The 19331-nt window shown below is 35.9% G+C and overlaps 1 protein-coding gene and 1 long non-coding RNA gene across 5 annotated transcripts; one reads left to right on the top strand and one right to left on the bottom strand.

Moving 5' to 3' along the window:
• Positions 1 to 51: 51 nt before the first annotated feature.
• asb18 (ankyrin repeat and SOCS box containing 18) lies at positions 52 to 19279 on the top strand. 4 transcript variants are annotated; one of them, XM_058786160.1, is made up of 6 exons: positions 712 to 863; positions 11056 to 11137; positions 16230 to 16497; positions 16995 to 17508; positions 17718 to 17831; positions 18081 to 19277. In XM_058786160.1, exons 1-6 carry the CDS (start codon positions 834 to 836, stop codon positions 18264 to 18266), a joined length of 1194 nt encoding a protein of 397 aa, XP_058642143.1. In that variant the 5' UTR covers positions 712 to 833; the 3' UTR covers positions 18267 to 19277. The 4 variants fall into 4 exon arrangements, with proteins under 4 accessions (XP_058642142.1, XP_058642143.1, XP_058642144.1 ...); XM_058786161.1 differs by having other exon boundaries at positions 725 to 863; positions 11104 to 11137; positions 18081 to 19276; XM_058786159.1 differs by lacking the exon at positions 11056 to 11137 and having other exon boundaries at positions 52 to 863; positions 18081 to 19279.
• Positions 13923 to 15668, bottom strand: LOC131546544 (uncharacterized). The gene is made up of 5 exons (XR_009272738.1): positions 15446 to 15668; positions 15280 to 15339; positions 15116 to 15183; positions 14798 to 14917; positions 13923 to 14311 (listed from the first exon to the last, which is right to left on the bottom strand). It is a non-coding gene; the product is annotated as an uncharacterized LOC131546544 (long non-coding RNA).
• Positions 19280 to 19331: the final 52 nt, after the last annotated feature.

The raw sequence follows: 19331 nt of genomic DNA, 5'->3' as shown, positions 1-19331 counted from the left end.
AAAAATGTGGGGAGGTACTGGAGACTAGTTTGAATCTTGTTTAGCACGGAGGTTAAAGAGTTGCTCTTTCAGAGACCCATTTGAGTAGGCTATGTATTCTGTTAAAGCAGTACGGGACAGATTAGAGGCTTACAGCAGCTCTGTCAACTGCTCTTCTCAGAACAGCATAATATTGTTGACTTGATTGACTGTTCTGACACTGCTGGCCAGCTGCTCACCAGGTTTATGTCTAGTGAGAAGAGCATGTCTACAGATTTCCTCTCACTGCCTATAATACACCTCTCATAGCACTGTATTTATAGAAACACGTCTCCTAAAACAGATCCTTACTGTGACATCTATGCTTACACAAGTTTGGAAATTTAAGACTTTCTGAAGTCACACAAAATTAAAATAGGTTGTATTGCGAGTGTGATACAAAATGTACAATTTATTAGTACACTTTGTTTTTGTTGCTCCACTAGTAGATTTCACTGTGGGTTTGCACAGTGTAAATGCTCACGCCAGTCTTATAAACATTTAGATCGACTTACAGTTGGACCTGTCTATATTTAGATGTAACCACAGAGAACAACAACAGATGCGCCACATATGAAACTTATTACGGTCTCAGGCTTAGTGTGGAAGGGGAAAACCCTACTGAGAGTGTTATCAAACAATGTCAGACAACATTGTATTAGATTACCCTGTTGAATCAGAATTTGTTAAGGCTCTTAAAGAAGCACAAAGTAAGGAGGACTCTACATGTGTGCAGACCCTTCTCACAGAGGCAAGCAAAGAAAATCCAAATATCATCATAGAGTTGTCAAATGATGATTGGATGAAAGACCCTGATGTTGAGCTCCCCCCAGCTGTACTGTTGGGTAAGTACAGCACAAACATGCTTTAGTTGATGCTGGAAAATGTATGATTAAATGCACACTGTTGAAGTTTTACTAGAGTTTGGTTTTCACACTTACAGTGAGGGGGAAAAAATTATTTGATCCCCTGCTGATTTTGTGTTGACAAAGAAATGATCAGTCTATAGGTTTATTTGAACAGTGAGAGACAGAATAAAATAAAAATAAAAAAAAAATCCAGAAAAAAGGCATTTTAAAAAAAGTTATAAATTGATTTGCATTTTAATGAGTGAAATAAGTATTTGATCCCCTATCAATCAGCAAGATTTCTGGCTCCCAGGTGTCTTTTATACAGGTAAGGAGCTGAGATTAGGAGCTCCTAATCTCAGTTTGATACCTGTATAAAAGACAACCTGTCCACAGAAGGAATCAGTCAATCAGATTCCAAACTCTCCACCATGGCCAATACCAAAGAGCTGTCCAAGGATGTCAGGGACAAGATTGTAGACCTACACAAGGCTGGAATGGGCTACAAGACCATCGCCATGCAGCTTGCCTATACAGAAGTCACATAGATTGAAATATATTTTTAATAAATATATTTTGATTATATTTAAATATCTTAAATTCAAATAGAAGAAAATATATTTTATACAATATATGTAAATATACTTTGAAATATATATTAAAAATATATTTAAATATTTGATTTTGGCCGCTTTTAATATTTTTCACATATATTAAATATATGTAAATATATTTTTATCGGAAATATTTACATATATTTATTCACTTTATATGTAAATACATTTAGATATCAGACTATGTAAATATATTAATTTGCAATATTTGTCCATATATTAATTTCTAATATTTGTTAACATATTACATTTCTGTACATGTAAATATATTCGATTTCTATGAATGCAAATATATTTTTAAACATTAAAATATTCAATTAAATAAACTTAAACATGTTTCATAGAATATATTCCCATTTACTCAAACTTTATGTAAATAAATTAAATCTCCACACATGTAAATGTTTTCATTATCGAGATTATAATTTGCTCCTTCATAATAAATAGAATACAAACAAAATTTGGACACTGAAAAACTCTCCAGACAATGTAACTTAAAAACAGTGACAATATAAATTGACTTATTAATATAAAGAGTACATTTATCAACACCAGTTCAGCATGAACCAACAAAATTATGAATGCTTATGATGTTTCTGGCACATAAATGAAAAATTATCCTTCTGTAAGCATCCAGGGTCAAAACATTATGCACAAATATGCAAGTCTTATTACGCATTCAACACACTGTATTTAAATATTTAAGAGCCATCATTAACTATGCACAATTTCTCAACTAATCACATGCTCCCCTATTGAACCTGAATCTAGCATTGTAATGCATCAGCTAATCAGGCCCTTAACCAACCCACTTCCAATAATTAATTGGAAATCATATGCAAAAATCTTTTCTTTTTTCAAAAAAACAAAAAAACATTGCAGGTTACATTTTTATGTCAATAGGTGGGAGCAAGAGACTGTCTTAATGAATTAGTTAACCACTGAAAAAATACTATGACAACGATATCACTTTATGTATATACAGCAAATGTGGGGGGAATTATGATTCACACTGGTGCACTTATGAATAGATGTATTATAGCAAACCAAGTTTAATGAATCAACATCATGTGAAATGGCTTTTAGGTGCTTTGGGGGAAAAGAAAAAAAAAAGGGAAAAAAGTTTTCTTTATATCTAAAAATCAAGTAATATCTGCAAGCACCTAACTATGAAGAGAACACATAATATGCTAGTAGACAGCAATCCTTGTGCATGAGAAGTCTGGTGTGGAGGGTGGATCTGGAGCTGAATTCTGTCCAAGTTGTCACAACATCTCTTGATTATCTGTCTTCACGAACAGCCCTGAAATACAATTCAAACATTAACAATGATTGTTATGAATGTAATGTGAACCTTTTACATTCACAACGCTCATTTTGATCTTGGTGGTGAAGTGTGCAGTCTTTGGTGAACAGTTTTCAAGAGTGCAAATAAGATTTTAAGTTTTAAGCACCTTTCAGGCTTGTGTGAGGTTTCCACAAGCATTGTTGAAACCTGCAATTGTCTAAATTTTAAAAATAGTAAAGTGTTTGTTCAAGTAGACTTTGTAGTCTACTTGAACAAACACTTTACTATTTTTAAAATTTAGAAAATCAAACTTATAATTCCCACCTTCACTATCCATCTGGTATCTGATGACCATTACAGACTGCTACACTTTAAAGTGAGGCACAGTCACGGTACTCGGTTCTGTCTTACCATTAAATTTTCATCATTCAATTTTCATTTATTATTATTATCTGTGTCTCGCTTTTAATTATGTTGTACCTCTCTGGTTGTAGTGTCCTCAATGCAGTGTTAAACGAGATGGCCTTGTAAGACATACAGGACTCCAAAAATATTTTATATTTATTTGATATATTTTTTAAATATCTGATAAACTTTTGAATGTTTGAGTTTTTACTTACTAGTCAGATGGTTCATAGTGTCTTGGAGATGTTCTTCAACAAGAGGTCCCCTCCAACTCTGCTGCACGGCCATCAGCATGGAAGAATATAGGAACATAAACAATCTGTCGCAGAGCCAACAATATGTAGTATACAATGTCAGGTTTATTAGAAACAAACTACAGCAGAAGTGAAATGCAGAAAAGAGAAAGAATAATGTACAGAACATACAAAAAATCGAGGGTTTACGTTTTTAGGTTTTAAAGATGCATGATGATATAGGTGAAATATATTGTGAAAAATACATATGAAGTTATTTAATAAGCTTTCTCAGATCACCTGTGTTTCCTATATCTCTATCAGCAGCATTAGAGGGTTTTTTCTGACACTCCTAAAATCACAGTACAATTTTTATCAATATTTGTCTACAATGAAAGATAAAAACATGTTTGAAATAACGTTAGCTTCAGGCCATTTTAGTTCATTTAAGTGGATTGATTAACAGTACAGTGCATACTTTTAGGTTAAATTAATTAACTTATTTCAATTCATCCATTAACAAATTGACAGCAAAACATTTACAAAGCTATAGAAATCACTCATCTACACATAATATGTGATTAAAATCCCAAACTTTCATAAATAAGAGCTCAAATCTATAGCTAGCTTAACTCTAATAGTTAGCCTCTATAGTTAGCTCACAGTTGTGATGCTAACGGACTTTTTCCGATGACACTGAACCATTTCTGGAAAGTAAATATTCAACAGAAGCGTGTCAGTTACATGTAAGAAAGTGTCAGGAACAGTTGTATGTATTATTTGTGTAATTTTAGGGACTAATTTACCTGAAAGCAGTAAAAACAATAGTGAGAGACGGAGTTTTTTTGCTACTTGTCAGCTGAGTTGCCGCCCATTTCCATGGAAACTCCCTCCACTCCAGTTTAAATGCGCCTCGAATGTTCAACGCACGCGCCCATCAAACATATGAAAGTTACGCAGCGTTTACATAAATAGTACCAGTACATATGGTGAGAAGGTGACAACAGTTGGTGCGATTATTCGCAAATGGAAGAAACACAAAATAACTGTCAGTCTCCCTCGGTCTGGGGCTCCATGCAAGATCTCACCTCGTGGAGTTTCAGTGATCATGAGAATGGTGAGGAATCAGCCCAGAACTACACGGGAGGATCTTGTCAATGACCTCAAGGCAGCTGGGACCATAGTCACCAAGAAAACAATTGGTAACACACTACGCCGTGAAGGACTGAAATCCTGCAGCGCCCGCAAGGTCCCCCTGCTCAAGAAAGCACATGTACAGCCCATCTGAAGTTTGCCAATGAAACATCTGAATGATTCAGAGGAGAACTGGGTGAAAGTGTTGTGGTCAGATGAGACCAAAATCGAGCTCCTTGGCATCAACTCAACTCAACTCAAAGATTATGCTTTGGGGGTGTTTTTCTGCTAAGGGGACAGGACAATTGGACCGCATCAAAGGGACGCTGGACGGGGCCATGTACTGTCAGGGCCAGAGCATTGAATCCAGCCAGGGCATTGAAAATGGGTCGTGGATGGGTATTCCAGCATGACAATGAAGAGCACATTAAGGTCCTGGAGTGGCCTAGCCAGTCTCCAGACCTTAATCCCACAGAAAATCTGTGGAGGGAGCTGAAGGCTCGAGTTGCCAAACGTCAGCCTCGAAATCTTAATGACTTGGAGAGGATCTGCAAAGAGGAGTGGGACAAAATCCTCCTGAGATGTGTGCAAACCTGGCGGCCAACTACAAGAAACGTCTGACCTCTGTGTTTGCTAACAAGGGTTTTGCCACCAAGTACTAAGTCATGTTTTGCGAAGGGTCAAATACTTATTTCACTCATTAAAATGCAAATCAATTTATAATTTTTTAAATGCATTTTTCTGGATGTTTTGTTGTTATTCTGTCTCTCACTGTTCAAATAAACCTACCATTAAATTGTAGACTGATCATTTCTTTTTGTCAGTGGGCAAGCGTACAAAATCAGCAGGGGATCAAATAATATTTTACCCCACTGTAATTGCAAAATTAGTATATGTTTAATCCCATCAATCAACACCGCTTCAAAAAAAATTTATTTAAAAATTAAAAGTATTTTGAATAGAACCCTGCTGAAAAAAACAAACAAAAAAACAGCTAAAACAGCTGTTCTTTATTTTCAGCAGGGAACCCCTTTCATGTGTGTAATTGTTACAGATCCCAGCATTTCTCTCAGTCTGTAGACCTTCTGAAATAATAAACTAAGGGTTTTCAGTTCTTTTGTAATACAAATTGTGAAAAAATATGCGGCAAACAAAAATGCAATATAAAGTTACCTTCAACCAAAGCTACAACTGAGAAGCTGAAGTTTATGGAGTCAATTTAATGCCATATATATATTTGCAAGAGTATTGAAGCATTGCAAAAGAAAATAAAGTTTTGCAAACGAAAATGAAAGTATTGAGAAAAAATAAATGCAAAACATCTTTTCTTCTTGCAATACTTCATTTTCTTTTGGAATTCTTTATTTTTGTTTACAAAAGCACATTTATTTTTTCTCAATACTTTCATTAACAAATTGACAGCAAAACATTTACAAAGCTATAGAAATCACTCATCTACACATAATATGTGATTAAAATCCCAAACTTTCATAAATAAGAGCTCAAATCTATAGCTAGCTTAACTCTAATAGTTAGCCTCTATAGTTAGCTCACAGTTGTGATGCTAACGGACTTTTTCCGATGACACTGAACCATTTCTGGAAAGTAAATATTCAACAGAAGCGTGTCAGTTACATGTAAGAAAGTGTCAGGAACAGTTGTATGTATTATTTGTGTAATTTTAGGGACTAATTTACCTGAAAGCAGTAAAAACAATAGTGAGAGACGGAGTTTTTTTGCTACTTGTCAGCTGAGTTGCCGCCCATTTCCATGGAAACTCCCTCCACTCCAGTTTAAATGCGCCTCGAATGTTCAACGCACGCGCCCATCAAACATATGAAAGTTACGCAGCGTTTACATAAATAGTACCAGTACATATGGTGAGAAGGTGACAACAGTTGGTGCGATTATTCGCAAATGGAAGAAACACAAAATAACTGTCAGTCTCCCTCGGTCTGGGGCTCCATGCAAGATCTCACCTCGTGGAGTTTCAGTGATCATGAGAATGGTGAGGAATCAGCCCAGAACTACACGGGAGGATCTTGTCAATGATCTCAAGGCAGCTGGGACCATAGTCACCAAGAAAACAATTGGTAACACACTACGCCGTGAAGGACTGAAATCCTGCAGCGCCCGCAAGGTCCCCCTGCTCAAGAAAGCACATGTACAGCCCATCTGAAGTTTGCCAATGAAACATCTGAATGATTCAGAGGAGAACTGGGTGAAAGTGTTGTGGTCAGATGAGACCAAAATCGAGCTCCTTGGCATCAACTCAACTCAACTCAAAGATTATGCTTTGGGGTGTTTTTCTGCTAAGGGACAGGACAATTGGACCGCATCAAAGGGACGCTGGACGGGGCCATGTACTGTCAGGGCCAGAGCATTGAATCCAGCCAGGGCATTGAAAATGGGTCGTGGATGGGTATTCCAGCATGACAATGAAGAGCACATTAAGGTCCTGGAGTGGCCTAGCCAGTCTCCAGACCTTAATCCCACAGAAAATCTGTGGAGGGAGCTGAAGGCTCGAGTTGCCAAACGTCAGCCTCGAAATCTTAATGACTTGGAGAGGATCTGCAAAGAGGAGTGGGACAAAATCCCTCCTGAGATGTGTGCAAACCTGGCGGCCAACTACAAGAAACGTCTGACCTCTGTGTTTGCTAACAAGGGTTTTGCCACCAAGTACTAAGTCATGTTTTGCGAAGGGGTCAAATACTTATTTCACTCATTAAAATGCAAATCAATTTATAATTTTTTTTAAATGCATTTTTCTGGATGTTTTTGTTGTTATTCTGTCTCTCACTGTTCAAATAAACCTACCATTAAATTGTAGACTGATCATTTCTTTTTGTCAGTGGGCAAACGTACAAAATCAGCAGGGGATCAAATAATATTTTACCCCACTGTAATTGCAAAATTAGTATATGTTTAATCCCATCAATCAACACCGCTTCAAAAAAAAATTTATTTAAAAATTAAAAGTATTTTGAATAGAACCCTGCTGAAAAAAACAAACAAAAAAACAGCTAAAACAGCTGTTCTTTATTTTCAGCAGGGAACCCCTTTCATGTGTGTAATTGTTACAGATCCCAGCATTTCTCTCAGTCTGTAGACCTTCTGAAATAATAAACTAAGGGTTTTCAGTTCTTTTTGTAATACAAATTGTGAAAAAATATGCGGCAAACAAAAATGCAATATAAAGTTACCTTCAACCAAAGCTACAACTGAGAAGCTGAAGTTTATGGAGTCAATTTAATGCCATATATATATTTGCAAGAGTATTGAAGCATTGCAAAAGAAAATAAAGTTTTGCAAACGAAAATGAAAGTATTGAGAAAAAATAAATGCAAAACATCTTTTCTTCTTGCAATACTTCATTTTCTTTTGGAATTCTTTATTTTTGTTTACAAAAAGCACATTTATTTTTTTCTCAATACTTTCATTTTCGTTTGCAAAACTTTATTTTCGGTCACACTTTACATTAGGTGGCCTTAACTACTATGTACTTACATCAAAAAATAAGTACAATGTACTTATTGTGGTTATATTGTATTGTAAAACACTATTGCTGCTATTGAGGTGGGATACGGGTAAGGTTAGGGACACGTTTGGTGGTATGGGTAGGTTTAAGGGTGGGTTTAGGTGTAAGGGATGGGCAGAGGTGGGTAGTAACGAGTTACATTTACTTCGTTACATTTACTTGAGTACATTTTTTGGGTAACTAATACTTTTAGAGTATATTTAAAAATGGGTACTTTTACTCTTACTCAAGTACATTTTTAGTGAAAAAACGGTACTTTTACTTCGTTACTGTGGGCGACGCTCCTCTCGTTACTTTATCTTAATGCATACAAGTTAAAAATCCTTCAGTTTATTCCAAGCGCGCCATCTACTTTTTTTTCTGGGCAATGAGCGTTGCCCGTTCGCGAATGATTCATTCTTTTGAGTCAATTCTATTCGAAGGCTTGATCAAACCAGTTGGCAGACCAATGAATCGGTTCGCGAATCAGTTTGAATGATTCGTTCAGTTCCCTGCCGCGCGCGCTGAGTCGTCTGAGGCGGTTCTCACTCAGAGTTGTAACATCAAGAGCGCTGAAGACGTGGCTCTGGATCAACAGTCAGTTGAAAGCAAAGGCTATGGTTTACTAGCTATGAAGATCTTTATTAGAAGAACACCGCGTGTGCTGACGGTTCCACAGGTATAGATTCGATTACAGTTCACGATACCACTATGACATTACAGTTTGTTGTACATGTACCTTACACATTAAATACAATGTATATTTGATTCATTAAATAAGCTGTGACGGAGTATGAAATAAACACCCGCCAAACCCGCGTTAGTTCCAGGAGGAATGCCTTGCCTAGACACAATTAATATGGAAATTTTCACAATATTTACGCTTGCAGAAATAAAGGCTACATTTGTTTACATTTTATGGAACAGGCGGAAGAAGATCCGTCAATGTGCATTTGTTTCGTTATGTTCAGATGTTCTGTAGCGGTCATGTGAGGAGATTTTACTCTTCTCCGTGTCAGAGGTTATATACATTTATAATACATAATTAAACTTTTAATTTAATTTAACTCAGTGATGCAAATCAGAATTTGTATCAGCTGTTACTCCAGTTTTCGGTGTAATATGATCCTTCAGAAATCATTCAAATATATTGTTTTGTTACCAGTGTTGTTGAAAAAAAACAAAAACAAAAAAACAGCATATGCTGGTTAGGTATGTTTTGAAGCTGGGATGCTGGTTTGTGCTGGTCATGTGCTGGTCTTGAGCTGGTTGGACCAGCTTAAATCAGTTCAAACCAGCATCCCATGCTTCAAACATACCTAACCAGCATATGCTGTTTTTTCAACAGGAAACAGTTTTGCTGCTTAATATTTTTGGAACCTGTGACAGTTTGTTCAGGATTCTTTTATGATTAGAAAGCTAAAAAGAACAGCATTGATAATAAATCAGGCTGATAAAAATTCTGATTTGCATCACTGAAATAAATTACATTAAAAAAAAATTAAAGGTATTTTGAACGGCAGTGTGTGTGTGTGTGTGTGTGCGTGTGTATAAAAATGTATCTAAATATCTATATATCTAAATAAAAATAGATTATATTCAGTATATGATCCAAAGTAACTAGTAACTAACTACTTGAGTAGTTTTTATCCGATACTTTTTACTCTTACTCAAGTAACTATTCAGACTATTACTTTTACTTTTACTTGAGTAAATATTTCTTCAAGTACTTTTACTTTTACTTGAGTACAGTTTTGGGTACTCTACCCACCTCTGGGGATGGGTCAACAGTGTAATTATAAATGTAATAACAGAAATTAATTACAGATGTAATTACATATAGGTATTTTTAAAAATATAAGTACAATGTAAAAACATGTATGTACACAATAAGTGCATTGTACCAAATGATTAATTTAAATGTAAGTACATAGTAGTTAAGGCCACCTAATATAAAGTGGGACCTTATTTTCTTTTGCAATGCTTAAATTTTCTTGCAAATATGTATGGAATTAAATTGACTCCATAGGAAGTTCAGCTAAATGCTTTATTGTCACTCCCACATTGTAAAATATAAAGCAATAAACCATTAACTTGAATTTGTCCTCATTGCTTCAACATATTTGATGGTACATAAGTACAGCCATTAAATACTCATGTCATCAGCTCAGCAGCCCATGTTTATGGTTACATGTGAGGTCACATGAAAGTGCAGCTAATGACATATTTCACATGCACCTACACAGCTGCATAAGAACTGCCTATAATAGTAATCAGAACCTTAAAGCCCTATGTATAACAAATTGTTTTGACATAATTCCAGTGATCAGCACAGTTAATGTTAACTAAACTAAATAATCTGCATCAAGGAGAAACCGATGCCCTTTCACTTCTCACTAGAATTACAGTTGACAGCTCAGGGCACTTTTGGAATTAAGGTCACAATGTAAAGCATTGGTGAGGATCAGATTCCCGGTCAGCGGTGATTGGAGGACAATGCCGTCACACCTCATGATTTGTTGAAATGGAGAGTCTGATTCTATTCTTGGCTTGTGCAGTGGTGATATCATCAGCAATGCTTTCCATTCAGCTGTGCATTTGGCATATTTATCGAACTGACCTCTCTGAACACTCAGCCTCTGTGTTGTTGATGAAAACAATGATGAGGGCCCCCTTGTCATGCAATTACCCTGCTGATCACATGTCATTTGTTCTAAAAATACAAGATACAGAGCAACAGTGATGATATAAATAGCCATAAAATCAAACAGGTAAGAAGTGGAAAGGATTGTCAATATTAGCCATGCTCTCCCAAGGCAGTGGGGCGCGTGTTGTCAGTCAAAAGGCCACATTCTTGACAGAGAGAAGGCGGTCGTCTTTAGAAAGCAGCCAGGGTGTCAGAAAAGAAAAGACCAAGGGTTATAAACAACCAGGCATTGACTTTCTTTGTCCCCCTGTTCTCAATGACCTGCTAACCCACCACTGGAGAGACATGCAGGATGGGTTCTCTGATCCAGAGCAACTAAACAAAGTTCTTGAATTTCAGAGCGATGAACTGCTGTGGACTGCTCAGAAACGGGGTGAGTCAGATTTGATGAAAACAATGCGTGTCTAATGTTATTTTAGGGAAGAAAATAATTGAAAAATAAATTTCTTTGTTAATATTTCAGCATCATGTTGGTCTGAAGCCTGCAGAAATGAATACACTAATGTTTGTGCATTCAGAGAGGACTTTTTTAAAGTATAAACTTAAAACCTAATAAAATTGTAAAATTCCATTATACTCCTATATATATTCATATCAGTCATGTTCTCGAGCTTCGATATCCTGTTGAAATGCAGCATATGTTGTGTATCAGCTAGTTTGGTCTCTCTGATAAAGCTAATATTAAAGGTTCACCCCACAAAGGAAAATTATGTCATCATTTATTCATCCTCATGTTATTCTAAACATGATCCCCCCGCACCCCTGGAATGCGTAGCTGTACCCTAGGGTTTTATGAAACGCCACCACCTCAGGAAACTTTCTGCAATATTACGAACCTTTTGTACAACAGAAATGTTCCATGGATGTTTTTCATGGAAACAGATGCCATATAAAGAGCCCACATTGTATATTGAGCACATCACATATGCAGAAGCTCAATCATACTTGCTTGATATTTTCTTTAAAAAATATCTTCATTTGATTTCAAAGATGAATGAAAGTTTTATGGGTTTGGATTGGAATGGCATAAGGGTAAGCATGACATAATTTTAGTTTTTGGATGAACTGTCCTTTTAATAAAGTTTTTAAAATGTCGTTATCACGTTTCCACTATCACAGCATATACAAAAAAAAAAAAACTCTAGTGACCAATCAGATTTAACTGTTTTGGTAATGACCTGTTGTAAAGTTGGATATCATCTGGATATGTATATGAAATATACAAGTCATACTGTAATCCAGGCTTTTACCACAGACAGCATGTCTGCTAGTAAACACCCCTCACATTCCCTGCACTCCCTTTTGATGAGACAGGCGTCTTACATGAGACACACTGACATACTGAAGCTTTTCATGCAAGGATAACAAAGCTTCCATTTTCTAAAATAGACTAAATGTGCCATGCTCTACAAGTCCTTTATCACTTAACTCACAGCATTGTGCCTCATACCATCTGTGGGTGAATGAAGCATTACTGTGGAGAGGAATCTGTGTGGAGTTGACACAGGATTTCTAAGGGATTGTGGTAATCTTCTGTGCATATGAATGCCATGCACAGGTCAATACTCATGAGCCCTGATGCGAGTTTCTGTTTGGGTCTGTCTCTATGCAACACCCCTACGACTTGTTTGTCTTAAATGTCCCTGAAAAGACAGGTCTATTATTCAAATAAAACAAAAGGCAACAAATGGGCATAGATAGTAGAAGCTCAAAGGATTTAGCATCTATCTCATACATCAGCAGCTAAAAATGGCCCCAGTAAGCTATGACCAACTGATGGAGAACAATGACTTACTAAAAATAGAGGCAAAAAGTGCTTGAACCCATAGGAAAACATGACTAGCACTATATAAACTAAAGTCCTTGAAAGCCTAAGCCATTTGAAAAGGTAAGAGGATGCTAAGAACTATGCACTTTGAGAACCTCTGTTCCACTGTGCAGCTGAATGGATGGCAGGCTCTGCTGGAAGATAACTGTGAGTTAGGACAGGATCAATGGGAAAGAGCTCATTTACGTTCCTTATGGCTCTATAGAGCCGTAGTGAAGGGAGACACAAGAGGGCTTCATAACCTCCTTAAAAGGAACTATATTGATGTTGATGTGTTTTACAATGTGAGCCGCGAGGAACTTGAGTGGCAAGCTCACACAGACACCACCTTTGGACCCTCAGGTAAAACAGTCATTTGTGGGATAGAAACTTCTGAGGTGTATCAAAACCACTGTACGTGTTTTATTTTTATTTTTTTTTTTTGTGCTGTACTGATGAATGAAACAAAGATTGAGTTTATTCTTTTATAACAGAGATGAAACAAAAAAAAATTTTCTTGCTGCTTATATGTGTTTATTTTTTATATTATTGAGCATTTTAAAACCTATTAGTTTTAAACTTTATTGCACTATTTCTACTTGCAATATTTTAACTTATTAATATTTTTAACAAATTAGCAAGCGTAACTTATTTTATTTACATTTTTAGAATATAATCTTTCCTGAAAAGCATTCATTTAATTTCTGATTGCCTAAAAGGTTTGGCATACACTATCATTAAATAGTTTGGCGTCAGTTAGATTTTTGGTCATACTTTATTTTAAGGTTCAATTCTCGCTGATAATAATTAATTAACTACAACTTTTGCCTCAATATACCCCTGATTTGCTGCTTATTAATGGTTATTATGGTGGTTGTCAAGTTTAGGTATTGGGTAGAATTAGGGATGTCGAATATGGTCATGCAGAATATGTGCTTTATAAGTACTATAATAATAGTTATAATAAACAGGCAATATGTTAATAATAGGCATGCTAATAAGCAAATAGTTAATAGTGCACAGCAAAAATATGTTGGGAGATTTGTCACCATGGGTGTTAAAATTAACACTTTCCGGGTGAACATACAGGTCCATCTTTGCTAGTGTTAAAACAACACTGACGAAAGTGTTTATTATACCAACACTGTGTTAGTGTTTAATTTTAAACACTAATGGTGGTAAGAAATTATTATTATTGTTGATTTAATGTAAATACTTATTTTAAAATGGTAATGCAGATTAAAACATACCTACACTGCAAATTTTAAAGAGTGAATTTAACTCCCTCAACTGGTGAACACTGCACCAATGTTCAGGTAAAAATATAAAAAAATAAACTCACAAAACAATACACTTTTACAATTTTTAATTGAAACATTGTAAATCTTTTTCCCTGAGAAAAATGTTTTCACATTCAATGCATGTAAAGAACATGTTCTTACAACAATTAAAACATCATAATGTCAAAGCAAATCAGTGAAAATACATATTCTTATTTGGTCCATATGTACACTTAATGTCATGAGGTTTATAACGCTTACATTTATCAGTTTAGACAACAGCATCCCATTCATTAGCATCCAGGCAGAATGCATGTTAATGCTCACTGAACAAAGTCTCTGCTAATGGTGTTTGGACCTCCTTGTAAAGAGTAGTTTTCAGCAAGACGAGATGTGTTTCTCTGCAGTTTTCAGCCAAGCAAGATACCCAACTCCCACTTGCAGCATCACAAAAGTGCTCCTGTAAAATAGGAGAAAAAACAAAAAGGATTATTTCACATCCATTTATCAGGTGAAATGTCAGGGACAAGTATCACTTACAATATAAGAATAGTTAACCCAAAACTGAAAATTCTGTCATCATTTATTTATACTCATGTGGTTTCACACCTGTAGGACCTTCTGTCTTCAGAGGAACACAAAAATAGATATTTTGTATAATCAACAGAAGAAACTGTCATACATGGCATCTGTGGAAAGGCATGAGTACAAGTAAACATTTACTGTTCACTTATGGTTGGACTCCTACCAAAATGATTGCACATAAATGGGACGGAACATAAATGACAATGCAAGCATACCAAAAACTTACATTTGATGCGTTTTTTTACGAAACATTTTTAGAAGGAGATCAGACTCTTTATTATTATTGTTTAATAATCAAAAAAATTAAGCATGACAATCAATAATCTTAAAATATGCAATTGTGGCTTACGAGCCGGCTTACCCATGTCTCTGGTATGTGTCCTAACAAAGCTCTTCTCATCCCACTTAATGTATTGGTGGCTTCATACTCTTCAAGCACATCATCTCCTTTCGATTTTTCTGTTAAACCAGCATGAACCATCTGTAACAATATTAAAGGAACAGTTAACTTAAAATTGTAATTCCAAACCTATATGATTCACATTTGCTGAACACAAAACACGTTCATGCTTTAAAAAAAGATAATAAAGTGTCTAAAGTAGTTTATGCGACTCATGTGCCATATTCCAAGACTTGTGAGGGCACAAAATCACTTTGAATGACAAACAATTTAACTCACTCAGTGTTTTCCTGGAGAAGACCAACTTCCCCGTCTGCTCCGCATCTCCAGTGAAAGAAAATGTCTCTCTGAGAAAGGTTTAGGAGCACACAACACATAAATATCGCTATTAATCAATATGTGATGTAATAAAACACAAATTTTAAATGAGGTAAAACACTTACTTCTTATGTTTCCCCTGTTAAAAGCGACTTCCATGACAATGCATAGCCATTCAAATGCATCTGTGAGAAACGTTTAGGCTCGTTTAGGCGCGCACAGCATAACAATATCGTCATAAAGTAATATTATTTTATAAAATACAAAATGTAAATGAGGTTAAACACTTACTTTCGGTGTTTTCCATGATAAAACCAATTTGCCCGTCTTCTCCGCATCATGAGTGAAGAAAAATATCTCTCTGAGAAAAAGTTTGTGTACACCACACAAATATCGCTATAAATCAATATGATGTTGTGAAATGCATATAACTTAAATGAGATAAAACACTTAACTTCCGGCGTTTCCCTTTTAAAAAGAAACGTCCTTGTCTGGTCCGCCTCGAGTGGAAGAAATGTCTTTAAAAAAGTTTAGGCGCACACCTCGTAAATATCGCTATAAAACGATATGATATTACAAAACACATATTGTGAGTAAGATTAAACACTTAATTTCGCTGTTTTCCGTCCTCATATGCTCCGCATCGCGAGTCTAAGAAAATGGCGTCTGTGAAAAATATTCCAGATGGGTCAAGCGCGCACACGAGCAAATGTCCCGGATGTCACTAATAACACTCAACAGAGTTAATAAGGGTAATTCTCCGTATTTACACCGGCCAGAGAGCGCTGTTTACACTAGCTAGTGTTAATCCCATAAAGTTCAACACCACAACCTTAACACTTTACTCTAAAAGTCCTTAACACTAGGATTTCAACACTGGAGATTTTGCTGTGATGAGAGTTGGTTCCTGTACTGAAGTGTTACCAGATTTTTGAATGTTTTTGCTTATTTGGTGGTCAAGAAACTTTTCTCATTATTATCAATGTTGAAAACAATTGTGCTGCTTCATCTTTTTGTGGAAGCCTTAATCACATCAGTTGTGATAGTCTGACACCTACAGTATTTCCCATTCCAGGTCTTTGGTCTTTGGAGTATAAAAGAGAACTGACAAGCCCACTGTGTATTGCCGCTGCACAAGGTTTCTCTGAATGCCTGCTATATTTACTGGAACACGGCGCACACCCCAACCTTATCGCAGGAGGAAAAGCAGCACTTCACGAGGCCTGTGCAAACGCTAACACTGAATGTGTAGAGCTGCTGCTGGAACATGGAGCTAATCCTAACCAGATGACAGACGAGGGACTGACTGCCTTACATCACTGCAGAACACCACAATCACTACGGTATCATCATTTGAATATGATACAGAATACATTATCTCCCAGTTTCACAGACAAGGCTCAAACCTAGTCCCAGACTAAAATGTAAGTCTGAGCTGATTCAACTGAAAGAAACTTGCACTGACTGATCTTAAAATATATCAGTGCCTTTGTTTTGTCTCAAGATGCACAACAGTAATGTTTTTTTCTAAGGCACATTTAAAAAAATATATTTGAATCTCCTTGTTGAACTATGGTCTAATCCTGGCTTAGTCTAAGCCCTGTCTGTGAAACCAGGCCTTTGCTACACCTTATAATAAATATAATCATAGGTATAATTTAAAAGTAAAAATATAAATATAATAGTCAAATATGTCACTATACACTAGTACAAACTAATATGAAATCCATATTAATATAATATTAATTATATTTAATCTCTTTAAGAGTGTAATGCAAAATATGAGCAACAAATTCTTCACCTCAAAAATTATTTACAATTATTACAATTTCCATTGTAGTTGTGCAAAGGCCTTGGTGAGATATGGTGCCAAAGTGAACTTACCCAATGAAGAAGAGGATGAAACACCACTGCATGTGGCAGCTAGATATGGTCTACCTCACCATGCACAGCTGTACCTACGATTCGGAGCCTGCGTGAACCATAGCAGCTCTGCTGGGGAAATACCACTGGGGGTGGTTTGTGGAGTCGCCCCAGAAAAGACAGACGACAGCCAAGATGAACGATACCTCGAGATCTGTCGTCTCCTCCTGGCCTATGGAGCTAAAATTAATTCATCTGATAAAGAACGCCGCAGTCCTCTACACAAGGCAGCCCGCAATGTTCAGCTTAAGCTGGTGGAGCTTCTCTTGGACCATGGGGCTGATATCAATGCCATTGACTATAATGGATGTTCACCGCTGTCTAGTGTTCTACAAAGCTCTGTGGTTCGGCAAGAGTGGGAACCTCACAGGGTTGTTCAGACTTTGTTAAATCGGGGCTCTGTTAAAGTCTGGCCACAAGCACTGCTGAAGGTGATCACTAAGATAATTGCCCTGAGATTTATTCTATACATTAAACAATCTTTTTTTTTTCATGACATAAACATTATTCAATTAAAAAAAAAAAAGCTGATTTAAAGTCTATTAATTTGCTGATGTCTTATTCATCTTTCTTTTAACTGCTATTTGGTATGATCAGTTGGCAAAATTAATTATTTTAATTTATATTGTTTGGTTTTAAGGTATTAACAGCCTGCGCAGAGGCACCTAAAACTGTGGAAATCCTGTTTAACTCATACACACTTGTTCCTGTGACCTCCAAATGGGTTGAGGCTATACCTGAGGATATTTTTCATGTAAGTCTTTCATCATTTTACAAGGGTTTTTGCATTCACTACAAGACGAAACCTTTGGAAACATGATTCACACATAGCATAAATGTTTCAAAAATAGTGTAGCAAAACAAGGCAAAAAGGCTTAAAGGTGAAGTACATCAGTTTTGAAATGAGTCACTGCATGCAGATGCTGTTGGTATTATTGTACCATATTAATGCAGGAATTATTTATTATAATTTTCTGTTTTTTTTTTTGTTTGTTTTATTTAGCTTCACAGATCCTTTTATGAGTCTATCTTTGCACTGGAGTATAAACCACGTAGTTTACAGCATCTGTGTCGGTCTGCACTGAGGAAACAGTTTGGGAAAAACTGCTGCTCATTCATTCCCAGGCTCCCTGTACCAAAGCCACTTGAACAGTATCTTCTTTTGGAACCGGAGGGATACATTGACTAGAATCAGACCTTCTGGCAGAAACCTTTAGGGAACTACAGAAGGGGTTTTTAATGCAAGAAATGTAACACTCTGGCAAAGATCACCATACAGTGATATTATTAGAGATTGTATTTTTTCCACCTGTTTTCATAAATAATCTAAAATATTAGTGTAAATGGCTTTAACCTCTTAACTGTACCGTCCCCTCTGTGGGACGCCTACGTTTACTTCACTATTTTACAATTAAATCCTAATCTAATCATGACAAACTATATATCATTGGAAAGGTCTAAGACTCCTAAATAGGTATTTTACCACTTTTTCTGTTAAAAAATTATGTAGGAAAAGTAATAGTTTAATTTATGACAAGAGTGCACCTGAAAAAAATCTACATCATGACATGAATTCTGACCTTTGTCACAAAAAAGCCTTCTTAGTTGCCTTTTTTCTCTATCACGAATTAAAAATCATAAGAAATTATTTATCAGTAGAAAACTTAAAATCTCAAAATTCATCCTTTGAAACCCATTTTAAAATCAGACATTGCATTACCATGGAAATGGTACATTAAAATCATGTTACAAAATATTTTCATTAATGAATTATAAAAATATAAGTTTGGATAGTGCACTATAATGTCTCTGTTCAAAACTGTGAGTGACAGTTAAGGGGTTAAAATATATTTTATTGTTTGAATGACAGTGTGTTGCAGTTGCAGCTCAATTAACGTTTAATGCTTATTATTTCATTAAGAAATAATTTTGTCTGTCAATAAAATAATATCTTTTGTCTGTCTGTCATTTCTATCTTTATTTCTCCAGCATATAGTGTGTTATATGTAAGCATTGACCACTCACAATACAATAGCAACGGGTTGGTAGAAATAAGTAGGCTAATCCGGTAAAGAAAGAGATGTTATACTGACATTTATCAGCCTCAATGCATGAAATTTGATTATTAGCTGCTGTCGCCTGACAACATCAACGCTGTTTGTGGACCTGTGAATTGCACTTGTTTTGCTTTGTAATTGACTTTAGCACCAAATAAACGTTATTTATTTGTTTGTTGTTGTTGTTGTTGTTGTTA

The sequence above is a fragment of the Onychostoma macrolepis genome, chromosome 09 (assembly GCF_012432095.1).
Source record: "Onychostoma macrolepis isolate SWU-2019 chromosome 09, ASM1243209v1, whole genome shotgun sequence".
NCBI lineage: Eukaryota > Metazoa > Chordata > Actinopteri > Cypriniformes > Cyprinidae > Onychostoma > Onychostoma macrolepis.
Note: the sequence above shows the minus strand (reverse complement) of the source record. Positions and strands in the feature narration are given on the sequence as shown.

Bases quoted from the DNA above. Each gene is read 5' to 3' on its own strand.
- asb18 (XM_058786158.1), top strand. From the start codon at position 10,861: ATGCTCTCCCAAGGCAGTGGGGCGCGTGTTGTCAGTCAAAAGGCCACA. The intron at 11,138-16,229 runs GTGAGTCAGATT...TTCCCATTCCAG, and splicing joins GTGGACTGCTCAGAAACGGG to GTCTTTGGTCTTTGGAGTAT. The intron at 17,832-18,080 runs GTAAGTCTTTCA...TGTTTTATTTAG, and splicing joins TACCTGAGGATATTTTTCAT to CTTCACAGATCCTTTTATGA.